We start from the raw sequence: 14,265 nt of genomic DNA, 5'->3' as shown, positions 1-14,265 counted from the left end.
AAACGGCTTCAGCGGGTCCAAAATGCTGCAATCCGACTCCTACACAATCTCAACTTCTGTGACCCCCACCTCTCCAAGCAAAACACTATCAGGAAATGCTGCTTCTTCAAGACTCTAGTAATTGCCCACAAAAGATTCTACAACATAACCCCCACATACATAGCTTCCAAATTACACCAGTACACCCCCAATCGCCCCCTATGCTCAACCGCGGAAAGACTGTGCATCCTCCATGGAAAATCCCTCCAGGTGGAAACGGCCCGGAAACGCTAATACAGTCATTTCATCCCCCAGCTCTGGAACCAGCTGCCTAATCAGATAAGATCCCAGAACTCACTGATGACATTCTGGAGAGCAGTGAAGACAATACTTTCAGCTGATCTGCGAAAAGTAGCAAAGATCATTCTTTTCATCCAGACTGACAGACTACCCCCCTTTTCTGTAACCTGCCTTTGTACCCCTGTATTTAATAACCAACCTCTAACTTAATCTCTGTGAAATTTCAACAATTTTCCCTTCGTACCCTCTTCCCTAAGACCTGTCATATCCCGGATTTTGTATAATGTCTGCACTGTGAATGTCCTGTTGTAACCCATTCTGAGCTTCGGGGAGGACGGGCTAAAAATCGAAATAAATAAATAAAACAAGCAAGCATCATTCTGGCATCTAACTCCCTTTTACTGCAAAAGGGGTGCTTTTCTGTGCACTTTGGCCCAGATTCTGTGTAGGATGCCCAGTCTCAGAAGCTGCCTAAGCAGCTTTTGAGAATCGCACACGGACGTCCTATACAGAATCGTGCCTAAGCTCGCATAAAAGAACCCGGTTCTCTAACTGACGTTCATGTTACAGACGACGGTTAGAGAATCAGGTTGCTGCTGAGCTTATTATGGCAAGGGATCTCCCTGCCGCGATATGTTTAGCGGCACCCCTTCCCCCCCAGTAGATCACGCAGACAGTGAAGAGCAGCTGTAGGCAAAACATAATAATAGATGTTGACAACCATACAAACTCAGCTATCCATGTTTACTTTTACCTGCAGGAAGAACGGGGCAATTTTGAAACAGTCTATCTACTTAAGTAAATGCTGCAAAATGCCCTCATTATCTGGATGAGAGCCACCGCATACAAAAAGACAACAAAGTTTAACATTTAAAAATATAATGTCTTCTGCAGCAAACAGATCTGGGGCCTGACAATTAACTGAAGGGTAGCGTAAGGCTGAAAGTTCGTTTATGGTGCCTAATCGCCTTTACACCGGCCCTGAAACCAGCAGCACCGAGACACCAAACTTACTCAAAACTGGAAAATGGTTCTTGTTTAGATCTGCTAAAGTTATTGTTTTGCTTTCTCGCTGCCAGAATGTAGGTAAGTACCAGCTCCCAAACTGGTTATTTAGCTACGAAAACAAATTAGTCCTTGTTTCAAAACCGAATGGCCACGGTGATATTCAAGGTTGTCCCAATTCACGCAAACACTAGAGTAAGAGTTGGCTATAAATCGAGAGAAAATCCTCCTCCCTTCCCTGCTGGAGCCGTAACATTTGTTGGGTGGCGAATGGGACGTGGAAGCCGGTTTCCCGCTTTTACAGAAACTAACGGTGTTTAAAGAAAAGTGGGCGAGCATCAAGATGAGATGAGTCGCTCTTCCAGGGCGCCACAGCCGCGCCCAAAACCAACAACGCGCCATTCGACTAATTTGAGCCGTCCCGGTGCCTGTACTTTTGCCCTGATCTCGCGAAGGTTGTTGCGGACGAGTGCCTGTGGGGCTCAAACTTGTCAGGTAGCGCTGTAGGGCTCTCGCGGGAGTCTGAAAAAGAGAGAGAGCTTTGCCGGCGCTGGCCGAGGTGGGCTCTGAGGGAGGGGGGAAGCTGAGAAAAACGGCCTCAGGTTGACAAAGGGAAACAAGCGGGCTGATTTGCTGGAGTCGGGCGTGGAAACAGTTGGATGTGACAGTGAGAGAACGGGGCCATTAGGCAGTTGCCTAGGGCAGCAGTTTCGAGGTGGGCGGCAAAACGGAGTTGCAGCCAAAACAAAGCTGCAGTCCTGACAGCCAAGCAAATAAAAAAAAAACCCCAAAAACAAAGAGGCGTGATCAACCTATTATTTTATACATAGTGAGAGGGGGAGATTTCTAAACAGCCCCATTAGTAATTGCCCTCTTTAGCTATGTTCAGAATACTGTGTATGATGGCCAGTTATGTATTTTCAATCAGTGGCTATGCGTGTTGCCTTATCCTTAAACAGTTTTATATTCGGATGGGAAAGACACTTCAAGCGCGGATGCGGCACCACGCATGACCACTGTTTGTTTTAAGGAGACCATTGAACTGAGAGGAATTTGGATTTTCAGTTATGCATTTTTACAGGACTGTTCTGGGAGGGGTGGTGTTGAAGTTATTAAGATCACTTCGTCAGAATATTGGGGATGGCTGCCTGAGGGTCTTTATTTGTAGGATTTGTCCGTCAAGCCTCTTCCCTTGTTTAAAAGCAGCCTGAAAACCCACCTTTTTGATATAGCTTTCAATCCTTAACCCTACTCCTCTGCCCTCCAACCCAGCCCGCTGATTAACCGTTCCCCTTAACGGTATCCATGACATCTTTTTTGTCTGTCTTGCCTGTTTAGATTGTAAGCTCTTTCGAGCAGGAACTGTTTTCTTACTCCTTGTGACTCTGTACAGCGCTGCGTACTTCTGGTAGTGCTGTAGAAATAATTAATAGTAGTATTTACCACCTGTTTGTAGGAATTAGCTCAAGAAATTAATTGAGGGGCCCAAAGCTGAAGCTTAGCTTAGGGCTCTTAATACTTTATCGGCTCTTGGGTCAGAGTGAAAAGGGATGGTTGAGACCGATGGTATGAGTGGTAAATCAGGCTGGGGAGCTGGCTAACTACATCTACTCACTTGTAAACTGGCTGAAATCTGGTTTGGAGAGGGGCAGCTCCTTTCTTTACCCGACTCTGAGAATGGTTTCTTTTCCATATTGCCACACTCTGAAATCTTACTTTCTCATCATATGTCTCGGAGCTGCCAAGTTACCCAGTTCTGACAGCCTCATTCTGATGCATGGTAAGATCTGCAGCACTGATTTCAATGGGGAAAATAAGAGACTAAAATAATAGATTGCCTTTAGAATGTAAGCTCAGAACCAACACTAGGTAACTTGGCAGCCCTCCAGTTCTTCTTGCCTTTCTCATACACACACAGTCTGCCTCTTCCTTCTTTCTCGGTCCCCTGTTGTATATTTATTCAGACCGAAGGTCCATCAAGCCTAGTATCCTGTTTCCAACAGTGGCCAACTCAGGTCCCAAGTAGTAAAACAGATTATATGCTGCTTATCCTAGGAATAAGCAGTGGATTTCCCCAAGCCATCTCAATAATGACCTATAGACTTCTCTTTTAGGAAATTATCCAAGCCTTTTTTAAACCCTGCTAAGCTAACTACATTCTCTGGCAACGAATTCCACACGTGTGTAGAAATATTTTCTCTGGTTTGTTTTAAATCTACGACTTAGTAGCTTCATTGCATGCCCCTTACTCGTAATATTTTTGGAAAGAGTGAACAAGTGATTCACATCTACCCTTTCCACTCCACTCAGTATTTTATAGACCTCTATTATATCCCCCCTGAGCTGTTTCTTCTCCAAGCTGAAGATCCCTAGCTGCTTTAGCCTCTCCTCATAGGGAAGTTATCCCAAACCTTTATCATTTTCGTTGCCCTTCTCTGCATCTTTTCTAATTCTGCTATACCTTTTTAAAGCTATGGCAATCAGAACTGTACATAGTATTCAAGTTGCGGCCGTACCATAAAATGATACAAGAGCATTATAACATTTTCATCTTTGTTTTCCATTACTTTCTTGATAATTCCTAACATTCTATTTGCTTTCTTAGCAGCTGCTGCACGTTGTGCTGAGGGTTTCAACGTATCCTCAACAATGACACCTAGATCCTTTTTCTAGGCAGTAACTCCTAACATAGAACCCAGCATCACATAGCTATAGTTCAGGTTCCTCTTTCCCACATGCATCACTTTGCACTTGCTCACATTAAACGTCATCTGCCATTTTGACGCCCAGTCTTCCAGTCTCACAAGGTCCTCTTGCAATTTTTCACAATCCTTTTGGGATTAACAACTTCGTGTCATCAGCAAACTTAATTATCTCACTAGTTATTCCCATCTCTAGATCATTGATAAATATGTTAAAAAGCACAGACCCCTGGGGACCCCTACTATTTACCCTTCTCCATTCAGAATATTGACCATTTAAACCTACTCTCTGTTTTCTATCTTCCAGTCAGTTTTTAATCCATAATAGGACATTGCCTCCTATCCCATGACTTTCTAATTTCTTCAGAAGTGTCTCATGAGGTACCTTGTCAGATGCCTCCTGAAAATCCAAATACACAACATCAGCTGGCTCACCCCTATCCACATGTTCATTCACCCCTTCAAAGAAATGCAGTAGATTGGTGAGGCAAGATTTCCCTTGACTTCCCATGTTGACTTTCATTAATCCATGCTTACGGATATGTTCTGTCATTTTGTTCTTTGTAATAGTCTCTACCATTTTGCCTGGCACCAAATGGATTACAATATTACATACGTAGAACATTCTTTGGAGTGTGGTTTCAGTTGCAGATGATTAATACATGGTGCAAATTAGCTTAACAGGTCTGCCCCCCATGTCAGTCTATGCCCCTAACTAACTAACATTGCCCTCTTCCCCTTCCCCAACAACTCATTCCCATTTCTATTGTTAACAATAGTAACCCTAGTTAGCCAGTTCTCTAACCTTACTTTGCCATTTAATCAGTCAACCTGCCTCATCTCTCTTAGCCGGCCTGTCTGCCTACTTGTCTCCAGCTCCCAACCCTCAGCCCTCAACAAGCCAGCTTGTTTTCAGCCTTTTCCTCCCCCCCCAGCTAGTGTCTGCAAACCTTATTGCTGTTCTGTCTCCCGGTGCTGCTGACTCTGGCCCTACATGGCTTTGAATGTGGTTTATGGTTTATTTTATATAAAATACTTCCCATCACTGCACAGGTATCTGTATTTTGATGCTGGTCTCATAAGATCAGTGTGAGGCTTCAAGCTACTACTACTATTTGTCACTTATATAGTGCTGAAAGGCATACGCAGCACTGTACATTTTAACATTTAATAAATGGTCCCTTCTCAGAAGAGCTTACCATCTAACTTGGACAGACAGACATGACATATAGGGTTAAGGATATAGAACTTACGGTGAGAGGAGTTAGGAGCTGAAAGCAGTCTCGAAGAGGTGGACTTTTAACTGGGCATTTGCTCAGTCATATAATGCTAGAGTCATCTGCTTCAGAGACTGGGGGACAATGAAGACTACAGAAAAAAAGTTAAATAGAATGAAGCACAAGTAGCCTGAAGGCGTAGACGCCATTCCAATGCCTGTGGCTAGAGAGAGATGAACAAAATGGGCAACTCATGTGCTTCATATTGATTTGATCTCTTGTTCCTCTAGGTAGCTGTGATGTGTGCAGCGGTGCTACAGGACCCATCCCAGGTGGCAGTGGCAGCAGCTGCACCAGACAATTCATTGGAAGTGCAGGATGCAGAGCATTTATATGAGCCAGTGGCACCACATTGGTTTTATTGCAAGGATTCCTGGGCTCCATTCAATAAAGAGGATTCACAGAGATTGGAGGCTGCACTCACTTCAGGTAAATGAAATAGCTATGTGCCATCCATGCTGTCTCTCAGAAACTTTAATAGGGGCGAGAAAGCCACCCAGCAAGGGGTCATAAAAATGACCACAATGCAAGTGTGGGCTGATAGCAGTTGAAAGTCTCCTATCATCTGGGAGAAAGCCTGGGGATAAATGCAGTGGGGATGGCGTTATATGAGTAGAAAAGCAGCAAAGGGGTGCAAATGTGCTAACCTATCCTAGCTGCTAAAACTCTCTTGGGGTAATTTTACAAGTAAATTGAGCATGACAAACGGAGTTATGTGCTCATATTGTCTCTTTTATAAAATTGTTGGGGTATATGCATGCACAAAATAGGTGCGCAAAACACCTTTTTATATGATGTATTCATAGGCATTTGGGGGGGGCGAACTTTTGGGGGGTTCGCGGGGTATCAGCAGGAAGGACTGGGCATTCCTCCTGCCACCGATCATTAGGAGGGGTTCGCGGGGTGTCGGCAGGAGAGATTGGGCATCTCTCCTGCCGCGATCATTCGTGGGGGTTTGCAGCGGGTGTCGGTAGGAGATATCGGGCATCTCTCCTGCCATGATTGTTGCGGGGGGGATCTTGGTGAGTGCTGGGCAGGAGGGACTGGGCATCCCTCCTGCCGCGATCATTATGGGGACAGGGGGACGGGTTGCCTGGGCCGTTGAGCTGATCAGCTCAGCGGCCCAATCCGGAACTTATATACCTGTTTTGACTTGGTCTAAGTTAAAACGTATAAGTTCTGTCCAGGCAACCTGTAATACTTTCGATTATGGCTGCTGGACGACTAAGTCTAGGTCGGCCCACTTCCAGCCCACTTCCCGCCTACACACTCCTCCAATAATGCCCTTTTTCGCTCTGGGCGCACAGAGGCATGGAAAAGGCCTAGGCCTAGACATTTTAGATATGTCTAAAACCCTGTTCGATTATTGATACTTGGACGACCTGTCTTTTTGATCGTCCTAAGTACCAATTTAGGTGAGTTTTTAGCCATTTTTAAAATTTTTTATTATGTACCTCATAGGGCACATGTTGCCTTGTAAAATGGGGACTGCATAAGCAAGTTATCAGAACCAGGGTGCTAAACTCCTACACCTTTTAACCACCCTCTCTGTGTGCTTGATGTCCACTATGCCCAGATCCAGCTTTTACTGTGACAACACCCTTGGTGGCCTCAGTAGATTTGAAGAGTAGGGGCCTCTCCTGTTTCTGTCAAGGCACATTCTACTGGGAGTGTGGCTGCTTTGTGGGCCGAAACTAGATCTCTCTCTCCTGAGGAGATTTGCAGAGCGGCAATGTAGTCTTCTCTTCACTCGTTTGCCAAGTTCTACAGAGTGGACGTGGCGGCAAGACAGGACTCCGCCTTTGGGTCCTCAGTCTTAAGGGTTGGCGCTGCAAGCCTGCCCTAGCTTTTTGGGGGACTGCATTTGTACTTCCCTACTGTCTAGAACAGATATGGGCAACTCCAGTCTTCGAGGGCCGGAATCCAATCGGGTTTTCATGATTTCCCCAATGAATATGCTTTGAAAGCAGTGCATGCAAATAGATATCATGCATATTCATTGGGGAAATCCTGAAAACCCAATTGGATTCCGGCCTTCGAGAACTGGAGTTGCCCATATCTGGTCTAGAACGTTTCACCTATTGCATTGGAAAAAGAGATTATGTACTTACCCTGGTAAGCTCTTTTCCAGTAGATAAGTGAGACATTGTAGACTCCCGCCCTGTCCTTCCTGTGCCTGCTTACAGTTTTCAGTCTGTTTATGCTTCTCCAAGCTGATTCTTGGATGTCTGTCAGACCTTGTGGGCTGGGAAGAATTTGTGCATATGTTTCAATTTATTGGGGAGTAGTTTCTGAGCTCATTTGACATTACTGTTTAGTTACTTTTGAGCAGAACAATTTGTTTAAGCCTGTTTCTACAGGCGCCTCTACTTCACATATATTGGGTGGTTCTATGTGCTTGGGTACTAACTGAAGGTGGAGCTAGAGAGCCCATTGAAGTGCAACAGAGGCAGAGAGAAAAATCTGGAGTGAATTCCTTCAGCAGCAGCACGCAGCTATAGGGAAATAACCCTACTAGAACGTCTCACCTATCTCCTGGAAAAGAGCTTACCAAGGTAAGTACATAATCTCTTTATCTGTCTGTCATTCCCCCTACCACCTTTTAGCCCCCTCTCTGTGTCTGTCATAATTAGACTGTAAGCTCTTCTGAGCAGGGACTGTCTCTTGCATGTACAATGTACAGCACTGCGTGCGCCTGGTAGCTCTATAGAAATAATAAATTATTGTTGTTGTAAGCTTTAGTGAAAAGGCCCCTTAGTTTGCGGTGAAAATAGAGGTAGGTGATAAGCACATACTTCACTGCTTGTTGCTGCCACAGCATTTCTCCCTCTTTTTTTTTGTGGCCTTTGTTTTGATTGTAGTATTTGAGGTTATGGCCCCTGGTTTGTGGAACTCTCTCTACAAAAATAAGGCTTGAGTAAGATTATCTAAGTTCTGTAAGCCATTAAAATCATGGTTATTTCATAAGAATGTAATTTAATGTTTCTTCAGTATTATTGGATTTTTTATTCTCTGAGTATTATTGATACTTTATACTGTACACCAGGGGTGTTCAATCTGTGGCCTGAGGGCTGCATGCAGCCCAGTGAAGTATTTTGTGTGGCCCCGGTCGAGGGCAATGCAGTGTTTTCCTTTGCTGCCCCTGGGTGTTTACCGTCTTGCTGGCTCCCTCCTGTGTCTTACTGCAGCGTTTTGTGCGGCCCCAGAAACATTTTTTTTGGCCAATGCGGCCCAGTGAAGCCAAAAGGTTGGACACCCCTGCTGTACACCATCTAGAACTATTGGCATTTGACGGTGTATAAAAATTATGTATTACTATTATTCCTTTTCAGAGGAGGACCCTATTATTGCTACTGATGGGGGACGCTATGATGTGCTGCTGGGACAGAGAATGCGTTATGCTGTGTACTGGGATGAGCAAGTTTCAGAAGTGAGACGCTGCACCTGGTTCTACAAGGGGGAGAAGGATAATAAATACATTCCTTACAGTGAGGATTTTAGTGAGGTATTAGAGGTAAAGCAATACTCTCTCCAAACAGCTTAATTTTGTATAAGTGTACAGGTGCCCTAGAGTAGTGCTTATCAAACTGTCTTTGGCTCTGGCCCCGTTATCATAGCCACAGAGAGAATGCAACTCCTGAAGGCCTACATCTGCTTCCAAGCTACTGCTTCCAGCTCTCCTACATCCTTCCACCTTTTGTGGAACCTATGCAGGCCTAATTACAGTGTGGGCTCATTGAGAGGCACAGGCCTATGAGAGTTCTTTTGTTTTTGTTTTTTTTGGCTCTCTTAAGTCAGGACCCCAAATGCAGATTTTACAGTTCCATTTGGGGTGTGTTCCCGCTAAGCTGCGCTGGGGTGCGCTGGCGCACAAAATATTACCTCGCAGCGCACAAGTTTCTCGTCACAGCGCACACAGTGTAGAGCACAGTTCTTCAACCGCCGGTCCGCAAACAAAATCTTGCCGGTCCGCGAAGGATTCGGTCCCCGCCGCAACGAAAGGCCGGCGTCAGCTGACTTGCAACTTCCTGTTGTAGTCGCTGTGCCGGGACTCCTGCCTTCGCCGGGACTCCTGCCTTCCACCGCGTTTGCCTCCTGCCTTGTCTCCGCACCTCCAGACCAGCAGCGGCAGCTGTGTATGCTTTTAACTTCGGCACAGAGCTGCCCCTAATCAATAGTTTAGCGCGGTTTCATAAGGCAGCCTCGGGGCCTTTGCTAGGCCGGCCCACATCGCATCATCGAAGCGGGCCGGCTATCAAAGGCCCCGAGGCTGCCTCATGAAACCGCGCTAAACTATTGATTAGGGGCAGCTCTGTGCCGAAGTTAAAAGCATACAGAGCTGCCGCTGCTGGTCTGAACTCTTGGGCCGCTGAAGGAGGGCAAAGAGCAGCTGTCCTGGAGGTTTCCCTTCCTCTCGCCTTTACAGGTTCCTTTTTTCCACCTTTTTTTTTTTTCCTTCAAACGGCAACGGGCCCCAGCATCGACATCAATCAAGTAAGTTCCACTGTCAATCAAGCGGTTCTGCTCGGCCAAAGCTTCCCCTGTGACATGAGCCACCCTCAGGGGAAAGAAAGTGACCCACAAAGGTGAGGGGAAGGGGGGCAGATGATGGAAGTTGGGGGGGGGGGAGAGAGAGAGAGAGAGAGAAGGGGACAGATGATGGAAGTGAGAAGAAGGGAGAGAGAGCAGAAGGCAGATGGATGTCAGTTGAGAAGGGAGAGCAGATGCTGAATGGAAGTGGGGAAAGAACACATACTGGATGGAAGGAGGAGATAAATAAAGGGGGAAGAAAATAGTAAGATAATGGAGGGGTGAGGGAAAGGGGTGACAAGCTGTGTGTAGACACAGTGAAAAGAGGGAAACGGGACTAAATAGTAAGAAAGAATTTAATTTAGATGGAGGCAGAAAATAGAGAAGGAAGACCAGAGAAGAAAAGGGAAGAGAGAGCAGAGAATGATCAGATCTGAGTGGAGGAAATGAGAAGAGAGATATGCTAAAAACCACAGGGGGGAGGGAAGGATAGAGATGCAGTTATTTTGAAGCTACACTGTTAAGTTAATATGCTGTTGGTAGAGTTGCAGTGGCATCCTAAACATATTTCTGGCAAGCCAACTGTATATGGTGACATTATTAGAAGATGACTGTGTGAAACTTTAGGGAACTTGGATGCCAATCAGTTTTTGGAAGCCAAAGGAAAACATACATTTTTTGTATGCTATACTGTATGTTTGGCTCGTTTCTACTTCAGTTTTGTTCTTGCCTTTTCGTTTTGTCTTCCTTCCACCATCTCTTATCTGCCTTCCTTATCATCCTTTTCAATGTGATTTGGCAGCTCCTGTCAATCATAGGCTGGCTGTGCAAGATTGCTAATTCTAGATGCCTGGGTGACCTAATGCCTGTGCATGTGATTTTCTGTTTTTGTGTTTAAAACATTTTGCTGAAAGCACAACAGTGCAAAAGAGTAAAACAGATTTTATGCTGTTTATTCTAGGAATAAGCAGTGGGCTTTCCTAAGTCCATCTTAATAATGTCATGCAGATTTTTTAAGGAAATTATCCAAATCTTTTTTTAATTACATGTTGAATGAAAAATATTTTCCCAGGTTTGTTTTAAATCTACTACTTAAAAGCTTTATTGCATGCCCCTTTACTCCTAGTATATATTTATTTTTATTTTTTATTTTTTAGTATATATATATTTATCTTTTGGCATGGCCCATCAGTTATAGCATTTGCTACATGATGGGCCATGCCAAAAGATAAATGTAGCATTTGCTACATGAATTGATTTTTTGTCACGTATGGTTAAGGGGCTGGAGGAGTTGCCGTACAGCGAAAGATTAGAGAAACTGGGCCTCTTCTCCCTTGAGCAGAGGAGATTGAGAGGGGACATGATAGAAACATTCAAGGTACTGAAGGGAATAGACTTAGTAGCTAAGGCAGGGAGAACGAGAGGGCACTCTCTAAAGTTGAAAGGGGATAGATTCCATACAAACGTAAGGAAGTTCTGTGGTAGAAAGCAACATATTTATTTGGCTCATAACTTGCTGGCGCCCGATATTTTTAGCTCACAGTGAAAAAAGTTTGCTCACAACACCCGCCCGCTTAGAGGGAACACTGTGACTCACAACACACAGTTTGGGAAGCCCTACTCAAAACATACATAGTAACTTAGTAGATGACGGCAGATAAGGACCCAAATGGTCCATCCAGTCTGTTTGGACATTTCTACTAAGCCAGACAGCAGAGGATGCTATAACTTGGTAAGATTAGTGGCATAGTAAGGGGGGGTGGACTGCCCTGGGTGCCATCTTGATGGGGGCACTGGCACCTCTATGTCCTCCCATGCCATGCCCCCTCCTTTCCCCGCCCCCCCTACCTCTTTAAAATCTTTGCTCACTTGGCCTGACTCCGTCTGAAATCACTTCCGGGCTGGAGAAGCTGCTCGTGCTGGCAAAGATTTTAAGAAGTATGGGGGTGGGAAGGGAGGGCACGAGTGGGGGAGCGTAGAGGAGGGCCCGGGGGGGGGATTGGTGCAGAGGGGGGTAGAATATAAGAACATAAGCAGTGCCTCTTCTGGATCAGACAAGAGATCCATCAAGCCCAGCAGTCCGATCATGCGGTGGCCCATCAGGTCCAGAACCTGTATAATAATCCTCTATCTATACCCTTCTATCCCCTTTTCCTTCAGGAAATTATCTAATCCCTTCTTGAACCCCAAAACCGTACTCTGTCCTATCACACCCTCTGGAAGCGCATTCCAGGTGTCCACCACCCTTTGGATGAAGAAGAACTTCCTAGCATTGGTTCTGAATCTGTCCCCTCTTAATTTTTCTGAATGCCCTCTCGTTCTTGTAGTTTTTGAACATTTGAAGAATCTGTCCCTCTCCACTTTCTACTTGCCCTTCATGATCTTGTAAGTCTCTATCATGTCCCCTCTAAGTCTCCACTTTTCTAGGGGAAAGAGCCCCAGTTTCTCTAATCTTTCAGCGTATGAAAGGTTTTCCATACCTTTTATCAATCGTGTTGCTCTTTTCTGAACCCTCTTGAGTATCACCATATCCTTCTTAAGGTACGGTGACCAATATTGGACGCAGTACTCCAGATGTGGGCGCACCATCATCCGATACAACGGCAGGATAACTTCTTTCGTTCTGGTTGTAATACCTTTCTTGATAGTACCCAGCATTCTATTCGCCTTCTTAGAGGCCGCCGCACACTGTGCCGACGGCTTCATTGTTGTCCACTATTACCCCCAAGTCCTTTTCTTGGGTACTTCCACCCATTACCAGCCCTCCCATCCTATAGCTGTACTTTGGGTTTCTATTTCCTACATGCAAGACTTTACATTTCTCTACATTAAACTTCATCTGCCATCTCAAGGGTGCATGGGGGTATCACTGGCCCGGGCACCTCCTACCCCCGCTAAGCCACTGAGTGAGATGGTAACTTGTTGAACTTAGATATAGGATGTCTCTGAGCAATAACTTCACAATATAAATGTAAAACAGACCCTGTTCTGTGACAAGAATAGACCTAAGTTACAAGGCAGGGCATGGATGTGTTCTCGGTGGTATCTGTGAAATACATTGTGGGTCTTAATCCCACCTCTGCTACTCAGAATGAGCTTCATCTGTTTGAAAAGGCATATGCTTAATCTAGTATGATAGAAACTTATAAGATCATGAAAAGAATAGTGAAGGTAGAGAGGGCCAGATTCTTCAGACTGGCGGGGGCAACAAAAACTAGAGGGCACTCAAAAAAATTGAAGGTAGATAGGTTCAAAACAAATGCTAGGAAGTTCTTCTTCACATAGAGAGTGGTGGACACCTGGAATGCGCTTCCAGAGGAGGTGGTAGAGCAGAGTACGACTTTGGGGTTCAAAAGGGGATTGGACGAGTTCCTGAAGGAAAAGGGGATCCAGGGGTACAACTAGAGGGTTACTATTCAATTCAAAAGGCTGTAATGGAATAGAGTAGTAGAGTAATAGATCACTACAGGTCATTGACCTGGGGGCCGCCGCAGGAGCGGACAGCTGGGCATGATGGACCTATGGTCTGACTCGGCAGAGGCAAAGCTTATGTGCTTATGTGCTTAGTAGTAACTCAAGCTGTGTAGCATTCAGGTTTTACATCTGTGGTGGGCAAAAATGAAACATAGAAACATAGAAATAGACGGCAGATAAGGGCCCACGGCCCATCCAGTCTGCCCATCTTAATGTCCCTCCCTAATGTCCTTTGCCCTGTGAATAGATCCCATGTGCCGATCCCATTTTGCCTTAAAATCAGGCACGCTGCTGGCCTCAATCACCTGTAGTGGAAGACTATTCCAGCGATCAACCACTCTTTCAGTGAAAAAGAATTTCCTGGTGTCACCTCGTAGTTTCCCGCCCCTGATTTTCAACGGATGCCCTCTTGTTGTCGTGGGACCCTTGAAAAAGAAGATATCTTCCTCTGCCTCGATGCGGCCCGTAAGATACTTGAACGTCTCGATCATGTCTCCCCTCTCTCTACGCTCCTCGAGCGAGTATAGCTGTAATTTGTCAAGCCGTTTTTCATATGGTAGATCCTTGAGTCCCGAGACCATCCGGGTGGCCATTCTTTGCACCGACTCCAGTCTCAGCACATCCTTGCGATAATGCGGCCTCCAGAATTGCACACAGTATTCCAGGTGGGGCCTCACCATGGATCTATACAATGGCATAATGACTTCCGCCTTACGACTGACGAAACCCCTTCGTATGCAGCCCATGATTTGTCTTGCCTTGGACGAAGCCTGCTCCACTTGATTGGCAGACTTCATGTCCTCACTGACGATTACCCCCAAGTCTCGTTCTGCTACCGTTTTTGCTAGGATCTCGCCATTAAGGGTATAAGACTTGCATGGATTCTGGCTGCCCAGGTGCATAACTTTGCATTTTTTGGCATTGAAGTTGAGTTGCCATGTCCTAGACCATCGCTCCAGTAGGAATAGGTCGTGCATCATGTTGTCGGGCACTGAATC

The 14,265-nt window shown here is 45.5% G+C and overlaps 1 protein-coding gene across 10 annotated transcripts in view; it reads left to right on the top strand.

The window, feature by feature from the left end:
• Positions 1 to 1,168: 1,168 nt before the first annotated feature.
• Positions 1,169 to 14,265, top strand: part of DDHD2 (DDHD domain containing 2) — a 69,192-nt gene continuing 56,095 nt past the window's right edge. Inside the window, exons 1-3 of one of the 10 annotated variants that reach the window (XM_033948847.1) lie at positions 1,169 to 1,779; positions 5,494 to 5,692; positions 8,596 to 8,777. In XM_033948847.1, coding sequence (XP_033804738.1) covers positions 1,633 to 1,779; positions 5,494 to 5,692; positions 8,596 to 8,777 — 528 coding nt within the window. In that variant the 5' untranslated portion in view covers positions 1,169 to 1,632. The other 9 variants (XM_033948843.1, XM_033948842.1, XM_033948845.1 and 6 more) reach the window with 9 other exon arrangements.

Source organism: Geotrypetes seraphini, chromosome 6, assembly GCF_902459505.1.
Source record: "Geotrypetes seraphini chromosome 6, aGeoSer1.1, whole genome shotgun sequence".
Classification (NCBI taxonomy): Eukaryota; Metazoa; Chordata; class Amphibia; order Gymnophiona; family Dermophiidae; genus Geotrypetes; species Geotrypetes seraphini.
Note: the sequence above shows the minus strand (reverse complement) of the source record. Positions and strands in the feature narration are given on the sequence as shown.